Consider the following 22,167-nt stretch of genomic DNA (forward strand, 5'->3'; position numbering starts at 1 on the left):
TCATAATTTTGTTCTTTTTATTGCTGATTTTCATGCCAAATTTGTTACAGCTGTTATTCAATTTAGTTAGTGAATCCGGGAGACTTGCACTAGATGTGTTTAGGAGTACAACAACATCTGCATAAAGCAAGAGCAAGTTTGATATCTCCAATTCTAATATCAGGCTTGATGCCACTTTCTTTCATAATACAATCCATATAGATGATGAATAAAAGTGGAGATAATGTGCATCCCCTGATTTTAAATCAAATCGTCTTCATGTATTTTTTTCAATTCTAACTGCTGAGTGACAACTTAAATATAGACTATGTTTTGCTCTGTATAATGTGTCATTCACCCCATATGATTGGGTTTTGAAAAACTTTAGTGTGGGAACCTTGTCATATACCTTTTCCAGATCTACAAAACTTCAGTACACATCTTTGACATACTCCCACAATTTCTCAACTATTTGTCTTAAAGTGAAAATCTGATCTTGACAACCTCTATTTAGCTTGAATCCAGCTTGTTCTTCACCAAGCTTCTCTTCACACAATCCTTCTCAACCGTTTCTCAAGTATACTTGGATATATCTTACCAGGAACACTCAGTAGAGAAATACCTCTGTAATTCTCACATTCAGTTTTATTTTTCTTTTTATATATGGGTACTCTACTCCTATCATCTCGAATTCGTCCCTCTGTCCAGGCCTTCTGAACTATGCAGTGCAGCCACTGTAAGACTTTTATACCTCCATACTTGAGCATTTCTGTTCGAATATCATCTACTCCTGCTCCCTTTCCACATTTCAGGCTTTCGATGGCTTTTTCTACTTCAAGTATGGATATGTATTCCTGACTGCATGCCTGGTCAGGAATGTTTTTTGCCACTGTGCTGTCATCACTGCTTGTTTCATTTAGCAATTTTTCGGAGTAATTATTCCATACTTCAAGGATATCTTTTTCTCCTATTTCATATCACCTTTATCATCTGTAATTCCTTTGACAGCACTCTTTCCTCCATTTCTAAACTTCTTTAACAACCTCCAGAATATCTTGCCACCTTCTTGATATTTATTTTCTATGTTCTTACCAAATTCCTCCCATGACTTTTGTTCAGCTAGTTTTACACGGTGTTTCGCTTTCTTACATTTGTTTCTGTATTCTCTAAGAGCACACGCTGACTTATTTGCCAGGAATTTGATATGTTTTCTTCTTTTCTTTCACTGCCTCTTTAACTTCCTGTCCACCATGGAGTTCTAATTTTTCTATCCTTACAGACAACCTCACCACATGCCTCTCTGGCTGAATCAATCAGTGTTTTCTTTAGGGCTTGCCACTGAATCTCCAAGGTTTGGTTCCTGGGGGTGCTTAAGGGTCAAATCTATATAACCGAGAGGAGGCCTCCACATAGCCTTTAAAGAAATGCGGAGAACTGATCAGGGATTCTGATCTAATGTCCAATCCTCATCTTCTCGTGGTGCACCCCTGTTAGGTATCTACCTGGATGATGAACGAATGAGGATGGGCTGGCAATCTGGAATTTAGCCGACCAAATTGTATTCTTATTGGCTTAAACCAAAATAAAAAATGTTTATGTTGGTTAAAGTTAATATATATATATATAAAGTTAAATATAATGTAAACTGGAATGAAGGCTTAGTCATACCTAAAGTTTGGGGGATTCTGATTTTTAATAACCAAAGACAGTTAGTGCTTGACTTAGTATTACTATTCAGGCCTCCGTGGAGTCAAAAGACTCATTGTGGGAGGTCCTTTCTAAGAAACACTAGTCTATGATATTATTATTATTATTTTTTATTATTTTTTATTTTTTTTTTTTAAATAACGAAACCTGTGGTGAGATCATAATTAAAAGAAACACACGTATTAACCACAGTGAAAATTATTTAGTTGTAAATATTTCATCCTAAGTATTTTAGGACATCATCAGTACAGTAGTTTAAACAATAATAGGAATAACATACAGTTAGGGTACATGATTACAATAGAATCTCATTAAACGTGCGTAAAGTGTTACAGAAGTAAAAAAAAAAAAAAAAAAAAAAAAATTATTATTTTACACAATTTTGTATGACAATTTCCCATACTTTAGGGATAGTAAGAACGTCATTGCGGTTTAAATTTGGTTTGTGTAGTAGGGCTTCAGAACTTTCTTTATAAACGTTTATGTTTATATAAAGATCTATGTAAAAGTTTAGACTTTTCCCAATAGATCCTATCACTTGGATTTTCAATTCGTGTTGAGTGAGGCCAGATTTCTGAGGTTTAAAAAGACAAATGTGGTCTTGATGTGATGTGAACAGACCTACCTGTTCCGAGATTCCAAGATGTGAACAGACCTACCTGTCTGTCCAAAGTAAGACAATTTGCATGAGCATGGAATCTCATAAACGCCAGGCAACATCAAAGGTGAGAGTTTCTCCTTAGGAGAAGGTAACAAATTGTAAATTTGGTTGATAGGTTTGTAAGTAGTGGCAAAATTGTATTTCTTCACGACTTTAGAAAGACGTTCGGAGATGCCTTTGACGTAAGGTATGGGAATCCTATAGACTTCTTGTCTGGTTTGATGTGTGGGATTTTTTTTTGATGATTTTTTGAGTTGTTTTAGGATTATATCCATTTAGAATGGCTGTATTTTTGATTACTTCTAATTCTTGGTTTAGAGATTCTTCAGAGGAGCAGAATTTGTGTGCTCTGGAAACTAGTGATTTAATAATGCCTGATTTCTGAGATGGATGATGAGCGGAAGAATTGTGAATGTAGGCGTGCGAAAGACAGAAATGGCGATGGAACCGTCTTCTTTTCTTTGAATGTGTAAATCCAAAAAGGAGATACCCTGTGGAGATTCTTTTTCTAACGTAAAGTTGATGCGATGATGAAGAAGGTTAATTTTATCTAGAAACAGTAGTAATTCATGTTCGGGATGATCACAGACTGCAAATACATCGTCGACATATCTTAACCAAATTTTTGGTTTGGGTTCAAAAATGAATATTTTTTCTTCAAGGTTTTCTAGAAACAAGTTGGCTAGGTTTGGTGATAAAGGAGATCCCATTGCTGTTCCTTCTTCTTGCTTGTAAATTTGACCTTTCCAGGTGAAGTAACCTGATGCAATAACAAACTTCAACAATTCAACTATATCAGATGGAAATTTTTGAGTTAGTAATTGTATTGTTTCTTTATCAGGAATATTCGTGAAGAGGGAGACAATGTCGAAGCTGATTAACAAGTTAGTTTTTGACAGTTGAATGTCTTTCATTTTTGTGTGAAACTCTGTAGAATTTTTGATTGAAGAGACTGAGTGGCCTATGTGAGGACGGAAAAGGTTAGATAAGAATCTTGATAACTTGTAAGTTGGACTGCTATTACAGTCTACGACAGGTCTGAGTGGAACATTAGTTTTGTGTAGCATAGGTAATCCATAAATTCTAGGAGGTCTGGCATGGTATGTCTTAAGTTTTAGTCTTTCTCCTAAGGACCTAAGGACAAACTCTCACCTTTGATGTTGCCTGGCGTTTATGAGATTCCATGCTCATGCAAATTGTCTTACTTTGGACGGACAGGAAGGTCTGTTCAGAAATGCATCTCGGAACATCAAGACCACATTCGTCTTTTTAAACCTCAGAAATCTAGCCTCTCTCAACATGAATTTAAAATCCAAGCCATTGGATCCATTGGGAAAAGTCTAAACTTTTACATAGATCTTTATATAAACATGAACGTTTATATAAAGAAAGTTCTGAAGCCCTACTACACAGACCAAATTTAAACTGCAACGACATTCCTACTATCCCTAAAGTATGGGAAATTGTCATACAAAATTGTGTAAAATAATTATTATTAGTTTTTTTTTTTTATTTCTGTAACATGTTACGCACGTTTAATGAGATTCTATTGTAATCATGCACCCTAACTGTATGTTATTCCTATTATTGTTGAAACTACTGTACTGATGATGTCCTAAGATACTTAGGATGAAATATTTACAAGTAAATAATTCTCACTGTGGTTAATACGTGTGTTTCTTTTAATTAATAACAAGTCTATCAAGACTCATCGAGGGAGGTCCCTCCTAGGAAACACAAAGTCTATCATACCACTCCTTAAACGCATTGACCGTTCTCGCTCTCACCACTCCATCAGGCAATGCATTCCATGGTTCAACCACCCTCCATGCAAAGAAACCACTCCTCAACCTTTTCTCACAGATTCCTTTCATAACTTCTAGGGATGGCCCCCTTGTCATGACTCCTTCCTGTTGTTCAACCAAGCGAAAGAACTCCCCAGTGTCAACCCTGTAACCACCTGTCAACAGTTTAAAAGTCTCAATCATATCATCTCTCCTTCTTCTATCCGTCTGCCTTTGTACCCTTTCTACAGTTAATTTATCCCCTTCAAATCCTGGGGACCTGATCTGAGAACAATAGTCTAAGTGTGGTCTGATCAGAGTCTTATACAATGGAATGATAACCATTTTATCTCTGCAGGTCAGTGTCCTCATTATTGCAGCAATCCTCTGTGTTACCTTCACTACCTTTGCAATATGTCCCCTAAATTTCAGGTTTCTATCAATCATCAACCCCAGATCTCGTCTCCCCTACTTCCTCCAGTTTAACTCCTCCCATAAAGTATGCAGCATCCCATCGATGTGTCCCAAATCTCAAGACCTTACATTTTGCTGCATTAAACTGACACCCCCATTCATTTGCCCATCTATCTAGATTATTCAAATCCTCTTGCAGGGCTACCACATCTGCACTATTACTAATAACCCTTCCCAGCTTCGCATCATCTGCAAACAACTGAATATCCCCTTGCAATCCACGGACAATGTCATTGATATGAAGGTTAAACAATATAGGTCCCAGTACTGAGCCCTGTGGAACCCCACTTGTAACCTTCTGCCTCTTTGATATTGCTCCACCATACACAACTCTTTGATACCTATCAGACATCCAATCCTGAATCCAGTTGACCAATCTGACATCCAGACCCCATGTGCTGCAACTTGAATATCAGCTTATCATGTGGCACCCTGTCAAATGCCTTTGCTAAAGTCTAGGAAAATGGCAGTATATGCCTTTCCCTCATCTAATGCTCTTGTAACTTTATTATAAAAGGTTAGCATATTACTAAAACAAGAGCGCCCCCTTACAAATCCATGTTGACTCTCACAGATAACATTATCCTCATCTGCCCAATGCTGTATACAGTCCCTCACCACTTTCTCCAAGATCTTACTAACTACTGATGACACACAAACTGGCCTATAATTAGACACTTTCAGTCTGCTACTGCCCTTATGCAATGGCACTATCTTACCTTCCTTCCATTCCATGGGCACCTTTCCCGCAGCCAGACTTTCATTGAAAAGCCAGGTCAAAGGTCCTGTCAGTTCCTTAGCACATTCTCTCAAAACTCGTGGTGAAATACCATCCAGTCCCACAGCTTTACTAACATCCAGAATACTCAGTATGTGGAACACACTCTCCTCCTACACCTCTAAACCTTGAACCTGCCCTATCCCTCTAGTATTAAAATTTGACTCCTCCAGGATGAAATACTCCAATAAAGTGTTCATTGAACAATTCCACTATGTCCTCTGCATCAGTCACTCTATTCCTATTTTTATCCCACACAGTTCTGATGATCCCGTTACAAGTTGAAATGGTCATGTCAGAAATCACTATATGAACCATAACGACATATTAACAATTAACATGCCTGAATGCAAAAATGTGAAGGTCAGTTGTGTTCTATTTTTAAATTTATTTTACTTTTTGTTTGTAGGAAAAAACTGATCTACAGTTTTTTCAACTTTACAGCTTGATCAATGATTGAAGCTACAAATATGAGAGTTCTGAGAAAGATTTAGGAGAGTGAACAGATGGCATCAATGGCAGCAATATATTAAAAATGAGGATATTTGGAAAGAACTTGACATTGTTAACATTCGAGAATGTGCATGCATGGCTAATATAAAGTGATAATATGGTCACTTAAACAGGTGTCAGATGATAGCACAAAAAAAAAAGACCCAGAGGAAGACTACGCTATCTAGGTGAAATGATTCAGAAGTACCTTAGGAGACCAAAATGTTAGATATGACAATATTGCAGTGTTGACAAGTCAGAGACTAAGTCTGAGGAAAACTGTTGATAGGAGATTAGTAACAATGTAACCTTAATCACATAGTAGTGTCAAAGTAGCCTATACACCTCTTGAAGGTACATGTCAGTCAGCCATCCTCTTATCCATGTTAAGATTTTATAATCCAATCTCACATTCTCCAATTTATGCAACAGTCTTCCAGGCTGTATCCATTCTCTTTGTCTAACTCGACAATATTATTATAAAATGCGAGTTAGTTGCTCAAAAATTACCTTAGTAAACCAATGCTGTTCGTTGCATTGGTTCACCACCCCTTGTGCAGTAGGATTGTCATACATTGTTTCCAATCCTGTGGAATGTTCCTGTTCTAAGAGATGCAAAATTATACAGCCTGGTTGAAGGAACACAGTTCAGCTGAATACTCTTAGAATCTCTGCTGATATCCCATCAGTCCCTATTGCCAAATTCTTATTCAGTTTAGCAGCTCAAGTAACCTCGCCAAACACCTGAATTTGTTCATCCAGTGAAGAGACAGTAGTGAGCTCGATGTTGTGTACACCATGTTAACAGCCTTTAGCAAAATGGCCACTCATCAAGTAAGCAATCTCTTCTGCATCTGCCAACCTGCAAACCATTTGAATTCAGTAGAACTATTCTTTCATATTCATTCTTTCTTTCTTTCATTAGCAGCATAACTATAGAATTCTTTTGGGTTGTCATTAGTTTGAAGAGCTAGTTTCTTTTCATACTTAGCTTTCTCTACAATATTCATTTCAGGCAAATTATGGAGACTATAATTGTGTTAGAAATAATTACTTTAATTTCCTGAAGTTTCAAACTTCATATTAAGATCAGCATTTGGTGTGTGTGTGCACGCGCACACACACGTACAAGCTATATTACATTTAGAACAGTATGCCAAAGAGACAATGATTTGATCAATATTATTCTAATGGCCTGACCTCTAGTGAAAAAGAAAAAAAACTATGTCAAATAAATATTTTATTTATAACATTATCAGAGAACAAATCCATATAGATAGTTTTACTACAGCAAACGTGGTGTCCTGATTTAACATAAGAGTTGTTATATTAGAATAAAGATCCTGGATTATTTAGTGCTATTTTTAATTAACTCTTGGACAAAAAGATTATATGTGTAGAATATCTGCCTTCCATATTCTTGGGATTTTTAGACCATCATTAATGTTAAGATTAGGGTGGTTGATAAGAATTTCACAGGCCTCCTTAAATTTATGAATAAGTTCTTTTAATTTTGCAAGAGGTTTAAAGGTGGCATTAAGGTTGTATTTCTGCAGTATTCTATTTATTTTATATGATACCCCTTTAATATATGGAATGTTACAGTTTTATTGCAATCTAGTTTATTTTTGTTTTTAAGTGAGGTCTTGTGATGAATTTAGTTGATACTGTTTTCGCTATAGCCATTTTCAGGAAAGTATTGCTGATAACTTTTAATTCATCTTTAAGTGCTTGTTCACTGGAGTTTTCAAGGAAAAAAGAGCAGAAGACATATCCAGAAAAATGGTCTACCCCAGGGAAGTGTGCTATCTCTCCTCCTCAATATATACTAATGACCTTCTTATATGCAGATGACCGAGCAATAGATTATCACGCAAAATCCTTTGATGACATTGAGAAGCTCACACAAGAACTAGAAACAGTTACAGTTTACTATAAGAAAAACCAAATCCCAGTAAAAACTAAATGTGTCTTTTCCATCTCAATAATAGGGAGGTGAGGAGAGAGTTCAATATAGAATGGAATGTGTGAAATTGGTCAATTATCCAAATCCAACTTACCTAGGTGTTACACTAGATAGGACCTTAAATTATAAGTGACACAGAGACACCAGCTAAAACTCAAACACACAATAATATTCTGCAAGTCCACAAAAGTACTGTGCACCTCTGCACTGGCACTTCGCTTTTTGACAGCCGAGTATGCTAGATCATCACGTCAAAATTTTTGACAAGGTTCTTGATGAAACATGTTGGCACATTACCGGCTGCCTTAAGCCCATAAAAATTGACCATCTATACTCATTGTCTGGTATTGCACCTCCTCACATCAGAAGGACTACACAGAATAGATATGACCAGAAACAACAACTAAATAATGAACGACATCCTTTGTATAAACATGTTGAAGTACGCAGGAGGCTAATATCAAGGAAAAGTTGTATTCACTTAGTGGAACCGTTGGTTGATTTCATAAAAGCTACAAGGTCAAAAATGTGGCAAGAACATTCTCCAGAGGCTCTGAACTCAAACGAATCTCTTCCTTCCAGCTTAAATCAACACTGGCAAAGATGGAAGACATTGAACAGACTTTATTCCAGAATGGGCAGATCAAAGCAGAATATGGCCACACAGACAATGACAGCTGCTCATGTGGCGAAACACAAACCATGGAACATCTTCTGCAATGCTGCCTAACAGACATTAATAATATACGTACCCGAGAAGATTTAATGCAGCGTAATGAAACAGCTTTAAAGTATATTAGTCACTGGATGAATGAAAATTGACATTTTATGTTCTTGCATAATATTTTATGTAAGTGGCATTTTTGTCTTTTAATACCTATTCTTTTAATGTCTATTTCTTTAATATGTATGCTTTTAATCATTTATATGTATGCTCTTTCATTTTCTGTAGTTCGCACATGAAATAAATACTGGAGTAGTTCTTCAAAGCACTGTTTTTTGGTGTGTTAATGACACCTAGTTTTTGTATTGGGTGGTAGAGTTGTGTGTATATATTGGCAAGTATGTGTAGGCTTCCAGTAAACAGTGAAGGAAAGACTGCCAGAAGGAAGACGTGTGACAAGTGTATCTAGAAAAGGAAGTGTGTTCAGACTTTCAGTCTCAATTGTGAAATGTATGCATTTGTGCTGTTTGTTAAGTGGCTGAGGAAAGTATCTAATGTTTGGCAGTCATGGGACCAGATGGTGAAAACACTGTCAACGTATCTAAGCCAGACTTTGAGTTTTAAAGTAAAGGAATCTAGAGCACATTGCTCAAAAGCTTCCATATAAAAGTTAACAAATGGGGGGGGGGGGGAATAATAGTGAGCCCATGGCTGTGCCTTCTTTTTGTAGGTAGAAATTGTTTTGCCACACAAAATAGCAAGAATGTAGTACATGTGCAGAGAGCATTGTGATATTGGGCAGGAATTCATCCTGTAAAAGAAGAAACGTGTCATTGAGACAGTTGTCAGAGACATGTAAAAGAAGAAACGTGTCATTGAGACAGTTGTCAGAGACATCAAAACTAACTAATAAATCACTTTTTTTCCAGTGTGATGTCTTTTTGTTTACAAAGCGTTGTGCATTTTTAATATAGGAGGGAGAATGACCTACCAACTCCTTGAATGTTGATGCTAGTTTCTTGGCCAGTTGATAATTGGGCTGTCTACACCAACTATTGGCTGGAGCGGTTACATTCAGCTTGTGAATCTTGGGTAAACCATAAATCTCGCAGAATGAGTGTAGTGCGGAAGTAGTTTTTTTTTAACTGTATCCCTGGGGCAAGAAGTGGCCGATTTAAGTAATTTATTCATTTTCTTTTTATCCGATTAGTTGGGTTATAGTTAACAAATTGATAGGTAATGTTGTCTGAGATTAATTAATTCATTTTTTCTAAGTTCAGTTTAAAATAACAGCTGCACTGCCTTTATCAGCTCTAGTGATTACAATGTCCTGATTTGATTTTAAGAATTTCACAGCTGCCAATTCAGATTTGGTTAGGTTGCTAGCTATTGTTTTAGTATTATTTAAAATCTTTGAGGATTCCAAGTGTATTTTGTCAGCTATGGTGGTTGGGAGAAATCTTAAGCTTTTTTCAATATGGTATATAAAATCTAATTTGTTAATAGTCCTGGATGCCACAGAAAATTTTAAGCCTTTACTAAGTAGCGAGAGTTCATGTTGAGGACATGGTTAAAGGTTGATCACATGACTGTTCATTGAAGGCAGCTAGTGGCTCCTGTTATCACTTAATTCTGGTTGGTTGTTGTTATCTTCTATTATTATCACTGGCTGGTTGGCTGTCTTCATTCAATATGGAGAATTCAAATTTGTCCATTGACTATCTGAATATTGTCAATCTTTAAGTCAATGAAATTTGTATCCAAATTTCATAGACTTTTGCTTTCTTTGTTTCAAGGAAACAAAGTTTAGTGTCAGTAATCCTCTCAAGGATATTCCGAATATCTGGATTTAAACAACTTAAAAGTTCCAATTTTAAATTTGAAAACTGATTTTGAGGAAATGCTAAGTTTTTGCGAATAGTGTGAATCTGCTCTGAGCATCACTTTCTACATACATACAGACATAGTTTATTCACAATATGATACAATGTGTAAAGGGAAAAGAGAATATTAAAAATTAAATATTGCAATTTATGGTCTTCTAAGTCTCTCTATCTTGAGCTAACTGGTAGATGTCGGATGGAGGTTTGCAGTTCAGCCTACTGATGGTTTCACATATGTATTGCCAAAATTGTTTGCGTGGTCTTCCTCTACTGCGTTTGCCATCTTCTGGTTTGTACAGGATGAGGGATTCCAAAAAGGGCGAGACTTCAGGATGTCTGAGTTGATGCCCAAGCCATCTGAGTTGTAGTTTTTTTTTGACTATACTGACTTCTTGTTTAGCCAGATTTAGCACAGCAGAGTTAGTGACGCGGTCCATCCAGGTGTATCCAAGGATCAGTCTGAGACATGTAGTTCCAAAGGAGTTAATTAGATCTGTAGTTTTTTTGGTGTTTACTGTCCAGGTTTGAGAACCATACAAGAAGACAGATCTACTGGTTGCATGGTTCAGTCTTAATTTTGTCTTTAATGATACTAATGATGATTTCCAGATGGGGCGGAGTTTCTTATTTCCATAAGACTAGAGCCAGCTGTTTACGTTTTCTGTTATCACTTTCTGTATTGCTGATGTACAATCCAAGGTATTGAAAGTCCTTTACTCTTACTAAAGTTTATTGTTGATATGAAGTATAAAGTTTTCACAACCTATTGAGAATACTTTGGACTTTTGGATATTGATCTGCAGACCATTAAGTTTAGCTTGTGCCTCTAGAAGACTGATATGTTTTTGTGCATTTGTTGGTTCTGTATCAATAAGTACAACATCATCAGCAAAGCTAAGATCAGTTATTTGCATGGTGTGGGTGGATGTTTTAATGTTAAAACCAAGATCTTCTGTGTTGATGGTCTGGAAGATGTAGTCCAAGCATATTAAAAACAAATAAGGTGCTAGTACATCACCTTGCAGGACTCCTGTTGTCACTGGAAATGATTCAGATGTTTCTGTTTTAAAGTTTACTGTAGCATTGTAATCTTTATAAGGTGCTGAGATTGCTTGTATGAGTTTTGAGGGTAGACCATAGAAACTGAGTATTTTAAACATTGCTTCTCTATTAATGGAGTCAAATGCTTTTTTGAAGTCTATAAAGTCCCTTTTTGGGTAGTAATAGAAAGTAATACCTCTGTAGTTATCCATTCTATTAAGACTGCTCTTTTTTGGGTATAGGGGCAATAAGGCCTTGTTTCCATTGTTGAGGTATTATTCCATTGTTTAAAGCTTGATTCATTATGGCAAAGAGATTGGAATATGTATTATACCCAGCATTTTTGAAAGATTAAATTCTAATTTCGTCAATCCCTGGGGACTTTCCTGCTTTGGTTTGATCTGTTGCTATTTTTAGTTCCTTTTCAGTGAAGTCTTCACAATTTATTGGTAGAGTGGTGGTTAGATGCAGGTCTGCTAGCTGTCTTGAATGTTGGGGATTATCAACATTCAGTAATTCTTGAAAGTAGTTTCTCCATTCTTTCATCATGTTCGAATTTACTGATAGCTGTATACCGTTTTTGTCATGTGTGACAATATTTCCACTTCTTTTTTGTTTGATGGTGACGGATATAATTTATCATTTGAAAAGTGTTTCTAGTATCTATCCCCAGTTTTATTATAATTTTCAAGTTCCTCGCAGTATTTATTTGATTTTCTTTGTCTATGGTCATTAGTTCATTGACCTCGTTATTTAAAAATATCTAATTTATCTTTATTTATTTCATTCCTGTTTACGCGGTAGAATTTTCTTGCTTTATTTCTTTCGTATATAAATTTTTCATTTTCAGGGGTAATCCATTTTTCCCCCGAGTCTTTTTTGTTGCTGTTTCCAAGAATTTTGTTGGATGTTATGTTTATTGCTTCAATGATACCCTTATACTTTTCATTAACTGGATCTTTAAGAATGTATATTTTCCATGTTGCCTTCTAATGTGCTGTGGAAAGATACTGCAATTTGGAATTTTTGGATTTTGCAATTTGGTTATTCAGTTTGTCACACTTTCTCCATACAGTGATATATTCTTAGTGCCTTTGTCGAGGTGAATTTTCTTTTCAGCTTGCAGTTGGGAATAAGATACTGTCTCTACAACGTTTAAAAATGCCAGTCGATTAATCAAAACAGAGACATGCATCTTTAGCTTACCACATTAATTGCATCGCTTGTGCATCAAGTCTCCATGAATTATCAGAATCCTTTCCTTTACACGGTGATTGGCATTCATTTCAGACAAATTATGGAGACTACAGTGTTAGAAATAATTACTTTAATTTCACCAACGTTATGACTTTCATATTAAGGTCATCATCTGGAGTATACACGCATATATACAGAGACAAGCTACATTACATTTCCAACAGTATGCGAAATAAACAATATGATGAACAGTTATTCTACTAATCTGACCTCTAGTGAATAAAATAAAAATAAAATAAATTAAAAAAACTACATCAAAGCTATATTCTGTTTATAACATCATCAGAGAACAATTTCATGTAGATAGTTTTACAGTGGTGTAGCTAGAGCTTTTGCCGCACGAGCCAGTCCCGAATTTACCGCCACTCTCAATACACACCAAAAATACTACAAAAAGTCAAAACGACGTATAGGGAAATAAATTAAAACACTGTTTATTTTTGAAGTAAAACTTTAATTTCAACATTCTAAAATGTTATTTGTCATGTTGTACCATCATTTTCTATATTGGTTTAAGCCAATAAGAATACAATTTGGTCGGCTAAATCCCAAATTGCCAGCCCATCCTCCTTCGTTCAGTATCCAGGTAGATACCCCATAGGGTGCACCATGAGAAGGTTTAGGATTGGACATTAGGTCAGAAGCCCTGGTCGGTTCTCCGCATTCCTTTAAAGGCTATGTGCAGATCTCCTCTCAGTTATATAGCGTTGACCCTTATGAACATATCTGAAAGCACACCCCCAACTCAACAACACCAGAGTTAAAGATCGGTACTATCAACATAAGAAGCCTGAATGGCAAAGAAATGGAGCTAGCTGAGGAATTAGATAAGTACCAGATCGACATAATAGGGGTGACTGAAACAAAAAAGACCAAAACTGGTGAGATCTTTCTGAGCAATAAATACAAAATGTTATATTCAGGCAATGACAATCAAGGAAAAGAAGGAGTAGCCATAGTATTCAACACAAAATACAAGGCTAATCTTCTTGAATGGCAGTCAGTCTCAAGTAGAGTAACGTGGGCAAATATGAGAATGGGGAACTGGACAATGAGACTTATTTGTGCCTATGGTCCAACAGAAGGTTTTACTAAGGTAGAAGTGGAGAAATTTTTTGATGCTTTAGAAAAAGCAACTGACACAATGAAAAAAGGAAAAGTTGGTCCTTGTTGGGGATCTAAATAGCAGAGTAGGAAATGATTTTCAGACATACAAAAATATTTCGGGAAAATTTGGAGAAAAGAGCAAAGCCAATAATAATGGCAAATACCAACTGGATTCTGCTCAGGACATGGACTGGTTATTACTAACACCATGTTCCAACATAAAAATGTGAACAAATTCACATGGAGAGAAGAGGCAAGGAATTAAAAAAGTCTCATTGACTATGTTATTGTTGATAGTGATGTTTTCTCCCTGGTGCAGGATACCAGAGTGTACAGAGGACTTGAAATTGGAAGTGATCACTATTTAGTCTTGAATAGGATAAAAGTAAATTTCATATTATAAAGAATAACATGTTAGAAAGTTTTAAAGTGAATAAAAGTTGAGCAGCTCTCAGATGTGAACTGTAGACTAAAATACACAAAAATTATTGAAGAAAAAATGAAAGAGTTTGAGAACAGGAACCAAACCTTGGAGATTCAGTGGCAAGCCTTGAAGAAAACCCTGATTGATTCAGCCAGAGATGCATGTGATGAGGTTGTCTGCAAAGATAGAAAAATCAGAACTCCATGGTGGACACAGGAAGTTAGAGAGGCAGTGAAGGAAAAGAGGAAAGCATATCAAAAGTTCCTGGCAAATAAGTTAGCTTGTGCTCTTCGAGAATACAGAGACAAATGTAAGAAAGCTAAACACTGTGTAAAACTAGCTAAACAAAAGTCATGGGAGGACTTTGGCAAGAACATAGGTTATTGAAGAAGCTTAGAAATGGAGAAAAGAGTGCTGTAAAAGGAGTTAGAGATGATAAAGGCGACATGAAAACAGGAGAAAAAGATATCCTTGAAGTATGGGGTAATTACTTCGAAAAATTACTAAATGAAACAAGCAGTGATAGCACAGTGGCAAAAAATACTCAACAGGCATACAATCAGGAATACATATCCATACTTGAAGTAGAAAAAGTTATCAAAGGCTTGAAATGTGGAAAGGCAGCAACAGCAGCAGCAGATGATATTCGACCAGAGATGCTGAAGTATGATGGTATAAAAGTCTTCCAGTGGCTGCACTGCATAGTTCAGAAGGCCTAAACAGAGGGACGAATTCCTGATGATCGGAGTAGAGCTCTGATAGTATCCATATATAAAAAGGGAAATAAAACTGCATGTGAGAATTACAGAGGTATTTCCCTACTGAGTGTTCCTGGCAAGATCTATGCAAGTATACTTGAGAAACGGTTGAGAAGAATTGTGGAAGAAAAGCTTGGTAAAGAACAAGCTGGATTCAGGCCAAATAGAGGCTGTCAGGATCAGATCTTCACTTTACGACAAATAGTCGAGAAAGCATGGGAATACAACAAAGATCTGTATTTAAGTTTTGTCGATTTGGAAAAGGCATATGACCAGGTGCCAAGAGAGAAGCTATTCAATACGCTACAGGTATATGGTGTCAATGGGGCATTATATCAAGCAATACTTAGCCTGTATTCGAGTTGTTCATTGGCAGTTAGAATTGAAGGAGGTACAGGAAGATGGTTTAATGTTAAATCTGGTGTGAGACAAGGATCTACATTACCCCCTCTGTTATTCATTATTTATATGGATCACATTATGAAGGAAAGTGGTATTAAACATGATATCAGAATTGGAGATGTTAATGTCAGCTCTTTGTTTTATGCGGATGATGTTATACTTCTAAATAAATCCACTAGAAGTTTGCAAGATTCTCTGACTAAATTGAATAACTGTTGTAATAGATATGGTATGATGGTCGGCATTAAAAAGACAAAGACAATGAAAATAGGTAGAATTGTTGAAAATGTCAACTGTTTTGTGAACGGGGAACCTGTGGCACAATTAAAACATTTCAACTACTTTAGCACGATTTTTAGTGATGGTAAATTATATATGGAAATAGACAACAGAATTAACAAAGCTGGTATGGTAGGAAGTCAATTGAATAAATTCATATGGAATAAGAAAGAAATTAGTCGGAACACTAAATTAGCTGTGTACAAGACAGTGTTCAAACCAGTTTTAACTTATAGATCTGAGAGCTGGGTCAGAAGTAAAACACTTGACCAAAGACTAGAGACTGCAGATATGAGAGTCCTGAGAAAGATTAGAGGCGTGAACAGATGGCATCAATAGCAATATCATATTAAAAACAGGATATTAGGAAAGAACTTGACATTGTCAGCATCCAGGAATACGTTAGCAGAGCTAATCTCAGGTGGTATGGTCACTTAAACAGAATGGGTGAGGAAAGATTAGCAAAACAAGTGTTCTCTTCCAGGTTGGCAGGAAAAACGACCCAAAGGAAGACCAAGATATAGGTAGATTGATATGGTACAATGTGCCTTAGATGATCGAAATATAAGATCTGATAATGATAATATTGGAGTCTTGACAAGTAACAGACTGATTTGGAGGAAAATTGTAGATAAGAAGTTAGTAATGATGTAAATTTTTCATGTAGTACTATCATATCCTGTACACCCCTTGAGGGCATGTGAGGAATTTGATGATGATGATAAAATGTTATTTTTCTTGCTTTTCTTTTAGCAAAATCGATGCTATTGGCAAAGTCTATTTCATAGTAATGCAGGTAATTCTTAAATCAAATTTTATTTAGAAAACTCCTCTCACAACTAGCAACACTTAACAGCAATTACAAGGAAAATTCGCAGTAGTATGAATATTTGGAACTGAGTTCTCAAGACTGTATTTTAGAATTAACTGCAAAAGTTCAAAAAGGTTCAAAGTGCTATGCGAGGCAGACCGCCCCCTGCCCCTCTGCACCCCCCTAACTATGCCACTGTAGTTTTATTACAGCAAAAGTGGTGTCCTAATTTAATATATATATATTAGAGTTAAGATCCTGGATTACTTACAGTCCTATTTATAATCAACTCTTGGACAAAAAGGTTATATGGATAGAATGTGCCTTCCATATTCTTGGGATTTTTAGACCATTATTGTTAAGATTAAGGTGGTTGATAAGAATTTCACAGGCCTCCTTAAATTTACATGTATACCATATTTTGGTGTGATGTAAACAACAGGCACCTTTCCAGTCAATTTTATGTAGAGAATTCAGGGCATTTGGTATCTGATAATGTTATAAATAGAATATAGCTTGGATGTAGTTTTTTTTTTTTTTCCACTAGAGGTTAGGCCAGAAGAAAAATGGTTGATCAAATCATTCTCTCTTTGGCATACTCCAGATCAGTGGCTCTCAAACCTTTTATGCTTTATGTACCCCCCCCCCCTCTCCTGGAAAATGTGTATGTAACTGGTATAGATAGTATAGATAGATAAAACCCTTGTATAGATAGATAAAACTATAGTTACAGTATAACAAATGGGAATAAAATAAAATATGTATATACATGTTAAATTTTGTATTCATAAATTACATATATCAATAAACACAAAGTGACAAACAATTTAACAAATGTGTATAGACATGAACTACAGCTCCATACTTCGTCATTCAGTTCTCAGAAATTAATCAGTATCAGTGTTGACAACTTAGCGACTTTGTTTCTAGATCTAGTGACTTTTGAGCTCTCACAGCACACCCCCAAAAATTTTACCATGTACTCCCAAGGGGAGTACATGGTAAAATGGTATTCTTTTAATGTATTCATGGTATTGTTTCTATTACTTTTCTTAGCATTACGATATTACATCATTTAAGTGGGTTTTTTAAATGCTAACATCTAACAACTGTTATGGGATAGAAACCTAGCATACTCCTCAGTTATTCATAATACGACAAGTTGAGAACCCCTACTCCAGATGATGACTTTAATATGAAGGTCAAAACATCAGGAAATTAAAGTAATTATTCTAACATGATTGTAGTCTCCATAATTTGTCTGAAACGAATGCTGATCACCGTGTAACACTAAAGGAAAAGTTTCTCAACAATAGTTTTAACTCTTCTGGCCTGCTTTATTGGATTCATAACTAACATCATCCTTATGCACATGGTATTCTTTCCATTACTTTTCTTAGCATTATGATATTACATCATTTAAATGGGTTTTTTTTTTAAATGCTAACATCTAACAACTGTTATGGGATAGAAACCTAGCATACTCCTCAGTTGTTCATAATTTCCTGCTTTGTAGTTCAGCATATAACCTTGTCTGAATAGAACATCCATAAACTTAGCCACTTCCCAAGTGAGTACAGCATGATTTCTATCACCAACTGGAAGCAGAACAGTCATGTCTTTATCTGAATGCCCTTTTGATACTATAAATAGCTGCTTGAGGAAATCGTCTCACAACAGCTCAATAAATTTGACTTTGTTCTTCTCATGACATTTTTCTCTGCTACCAATCAATATTCGGATAATTAGCCATCCATAATGATTAGTCCTTTTACACTAATTACATTTATTTGGTAATGAATTTTGTCATCACTAGCAACTGATCCACTAGGTCTGTTAAATGTTAAAAACACCCATTACATCTTTTATCTTGTTAGACTCCATCTCACACAAATAGTATTGGTGTGCATTTCAAAATTAACTGATTTATTCTAAAATGAATTCTCATTATTTGTATCCACTTTTATATGAAGTAATTTTACAAAATGTTATCCTGTAGAATTTATTATTATTATGTGACATCTCCAAGGAGTCTACTCAATCCACCAACTACAGTAAACTGCATCATCTACACCAACACCATCTACTGGCCGCCACCACCACTACTACTATTTTCATAGACAATCGCAAACATCCATGCTCACAGCAGGATTTGAACCCACAGCCTTTTAGCTGGAGAGTGGATATGCTAACCACCAGCCAACCAGGATGGCATGCAACGTGTAGTTTTCTAAACCAGGCTTGTTAAAGTAATAATTTTTTTTTTTTTTGTCCAGTTGAATATTCATATGTAAATATCCAACTGGACAAAACTCATTTTGTCTCTTCCAAGGTGATCTTAGGTGTAAGGGATAAAGACAGATTTCTTAAAATTAGTAGTGGAACAGAAAGAGTAGAATCTAAAGCAAGAGGAGTTATCTAAACAAATAATTCACACTGTTGGGATCAGTGGCGGTGGTGTTACTATTGGCAATATACCTTAATATACACTACTGTTGAATACAGTATTAATTTAAATGTTTATTTTAAAATAACTGAGACATTGTCATTTCTTTATCATTAAGCAAAAGTGAATTTAGGCTAATACTTCAGTTTGAAGACAAAAAAGATTTTTTTAAAAATTTATGAAATTTGTTTTGTATGATTATTGGCAGTTACTTAACCTGAAATGTTTAGTAAACAGAATAATTACTTTATCTCTGGTACCTCTTTTGGTTTATCTCAAGCCTTGTGTATAAAATGTTTTTTTCTCAGTTTCTTTAATATAAGTTGCAGATTACTAAATTTTTGAAATAGCACATACTCGTCCTTTGTTAATGAAACAGACTGATAAACATCCATTATGTTGTAATTTTTTGTGTGGGTGTGCATACAGTAATCTATTCTCTCTGCATAACTTCTACTTTAATATACAACATGATACTTACAAAGCAGCTCCAACAACTGACAATGAAATAGCGAATCCGACTCCTAAACTACACCACATATATGGTGATATCCCTTCAAGGAGCCTACATTAAAAATTTAATAAAAATCTAAATAAAAATAAAATTAAAAATTAAAATAAAAAGTATAAAATATTGCATTTTTCAAATTATGAGGAAAAAATAAAGCCATTCTTTATAACTATAAGCTTGTCAACTAACAATGGATCTAAAAACTTTGATACCCAAGATCACAAAGAAATTCCTGCATTTCTTTAGTAAAACTAAATTCAATTTGCTTCATAGTGATCTAAAAATCTTAGTAAGAAGTTCTATTATTTCAGCTGTCAGAATCCCAGTATTATGTTATTTTAATGACTCTAAATTATTAAAACAATTGTGTTTGACAGATTGAACACACTGCCACAAGTAGCAGTGTGATCAATGTATGTTTTTGCAGTGTCCAAAAGATATCAATTAACTTAATTGTTTAGCAAGTAATTTAGAATAGTTATTTAACTCAATTTATAATTATATGTTTTTATATGTTGAGATGCACAGTGTTAATTCAACTTTTGCAAATCACTTCACCTTGTGTAAGTCTCAAATTGCCTATTTGCATGTTACATATGTTGTCTTTTTTTTTTTTTTTTTTTAATGTGGTTCCCACCCACAAAAGGTTATTAATAAACCTACAATACATTTGTACAGTGAGTAAGCTAAGAATTTTTTTTTTCCATTTTTATCAATTTTAAATATTTTTCTAGACTATTTTTTACTGGAAACCCTGCTCTAAAGACTGAATATTTTTAAAAACATCCTAAAAAATGCAATAACTTTATAAGGATTCCATGTCATGTTTCATTAAGCATTTCAGATGTCATCAAAAGAATAGTTCATCACTGCTTTAACATTTGCTTTTCTTCTTCTTCCTCCAATCATGGATTTTAAGCTAAGTGGACTGTTCTGGTTTCATGCCATCACTTTCTTGGTCTTCCAGTTCTTTTCCCATTTATTTTATATCCGTGTACTATTTTTGGCAGTCTGTTATTGTCCATTTGATTTAGACTCTTTCTTTTAAGGTTACACGGTGATCAGCATTCATATTAATTAAATTAGGGAAACAAAACATACGTGTTAAAAAGATTATTTTACTGATTAATAATAAAATAATAACTTTACGTTTCGACCCCTGTATTGAGGTCATCTTCAGAAGGATACATTCAGAAGTATAAGAACAAGCTACATGCTGTTGCACTCTACACAAGTAAATTACATCTATGTTGTTAACTAATCTTTTTTTTTCTTAGCCTGCCCTCTAGTGGGAAAAAAAAAACTACAATAAACTCTGCTAAAGTCCTCACTAGGATTCTTCTGGAATTATACAGTTATATTACGATTATCTTCTGGATTTGTACAGGCTGCTATTGAATGTTCAAGGGAAAAAAAAAAAAAAAAACCTTCACTAGGTCTTGTATTGAGATTTTTGTTTGTGGTTGCTATGAAGGTTGTAGATGGGTCCTCCACATTCTTGGAATTGTTAGACCATCATTTTTATTCAGATTCGAATCATGTTTGAGCATTTCACATGCTTCCTTGAATTTCCGCTCAAACCAGGTTTTGGTGCGGTGTAGGGACTTGGTACCTTTCCAGTCAATTCTGTGGTATGTTTGGAGTGCATGGTCAGAAAGGCCGGTTTTTCCAAAATGGAGGTATTTTATGTGACATTTGTGTTCATCCTTTCTGATTGGGATGGTTCGTCCTATTTCCCCTATGTATGGTATGTTACATGTGCAATCTATTTTGTAAACCCCTAGGTGGGCTAAGTGTGGCAGGGGATCCTTGGAAGAATTGAGTAGGTGCCTTAATTTTGTCGGGGGTTTGAAGGTGGTTTTGATGTTGTATTTGTGTAGTGTTCTGTCTATTTTTTCTGAAATGCCTCTAACATATGGTATAGCAATAGCATTCTTGAAATCCTTTTTGTTATTAGTGGTATCTTTGTGGAGGATCTTGTGAATGGTTTTTATACTGTATCCATTTTTTTTATAAAGGTATGTTTGATGGTCTCATATTCATGGTTAAGAGCTTGTTCAGTTGAACAAATGGTTTGAGCTCTGTGTTTAAGGGTGCTTATAACCCCTAGTTTTTGTGTTGGGTGGTGATAGGAAGTTTTGTGTATGTACTGGCCTGTGTGTGTGTGTAGGTTTGCAGTAAACTTACACACACAGGCCAGTACATACACAAAACTTCCTATCACCACCCAACACAAAAACTAGGGGTTATAAGCACCCTTAAACACAGAGCTCAAACCATTTGTTCAACTGAACAAGCTCTTAACCATGAATATGAGACCATCAAACATACCTTTATAAAAAATGGATACAGTATAAAAACCAATCACAAGATACCACTAATAACAAAAAAGATTTCAAGAATGCTATTGCTATACCATGTGTTAGAGGCATTTCAGAAAAAATAGACAGAACACTACACAAATACAACATCAAAACCACCTTCAAACCCCCAACAAAATTAAGGCACCTACTCAATTCTTCCAAGGATCCCCTGCCACACTTAGCCCACCCAGGGGTTTACAAAATAGATTGCACATGTAACATACCGTACATAGGGGAAACAGGACGAACCATCCCAATCAGAAAGGATGAACACAAACGTCACATAAAATACCTCCATTTTGAAAAAACCGGCCTTTCTGACCATGCACTCCAAACATACCACAGAATTGACTGGAAAGGTACCAAGTCCCTACACCGCA

At 35.4% G+C, this 22,167-nt stretch overlaps 1 protein-coding gene across 1 annotated transcript in view; it reads right to left on the bottom strand.

Moving 5' to 3' along the window:
- LOC150108540 (V-type proton ATPase 21 kDa proteolipid subunit c''-like) overlaps window positions 1-22,167 on the bottom strand; it is a 167,154-nt gene that overhangs the window by 71,354 nt on the left and 73,633 nt on the right. The window contains exon 3 of the mRNA XM_090415972.1: window positions 19,395-19,478. Coding sequence (XP_090272098.1) covers window positions 19,395-19,478 — 84 coding nt within the window. The remainder of the gene's footprint in view (window positions 1-19,394; window positions 19,479-22,167) is intronic.

The sequence above is a fragment of the Typopeltis vanoorti genome, chromosome 3 (assembly GCF_054136105.1).
Source record: "Typopeltis vanoorti isolate ZY-2024b chromosome 3, IOZ_Tvanoo_1.0, whole genome shotgun sequence".
In the NCBI taxonomy this organism is placed as follows: Eukaryota; Metazoa; Arthropoda; class Arachnida; order Uropygi; family Thelyphonidae; genus Typopeltis; species Typopeltis vanoorti.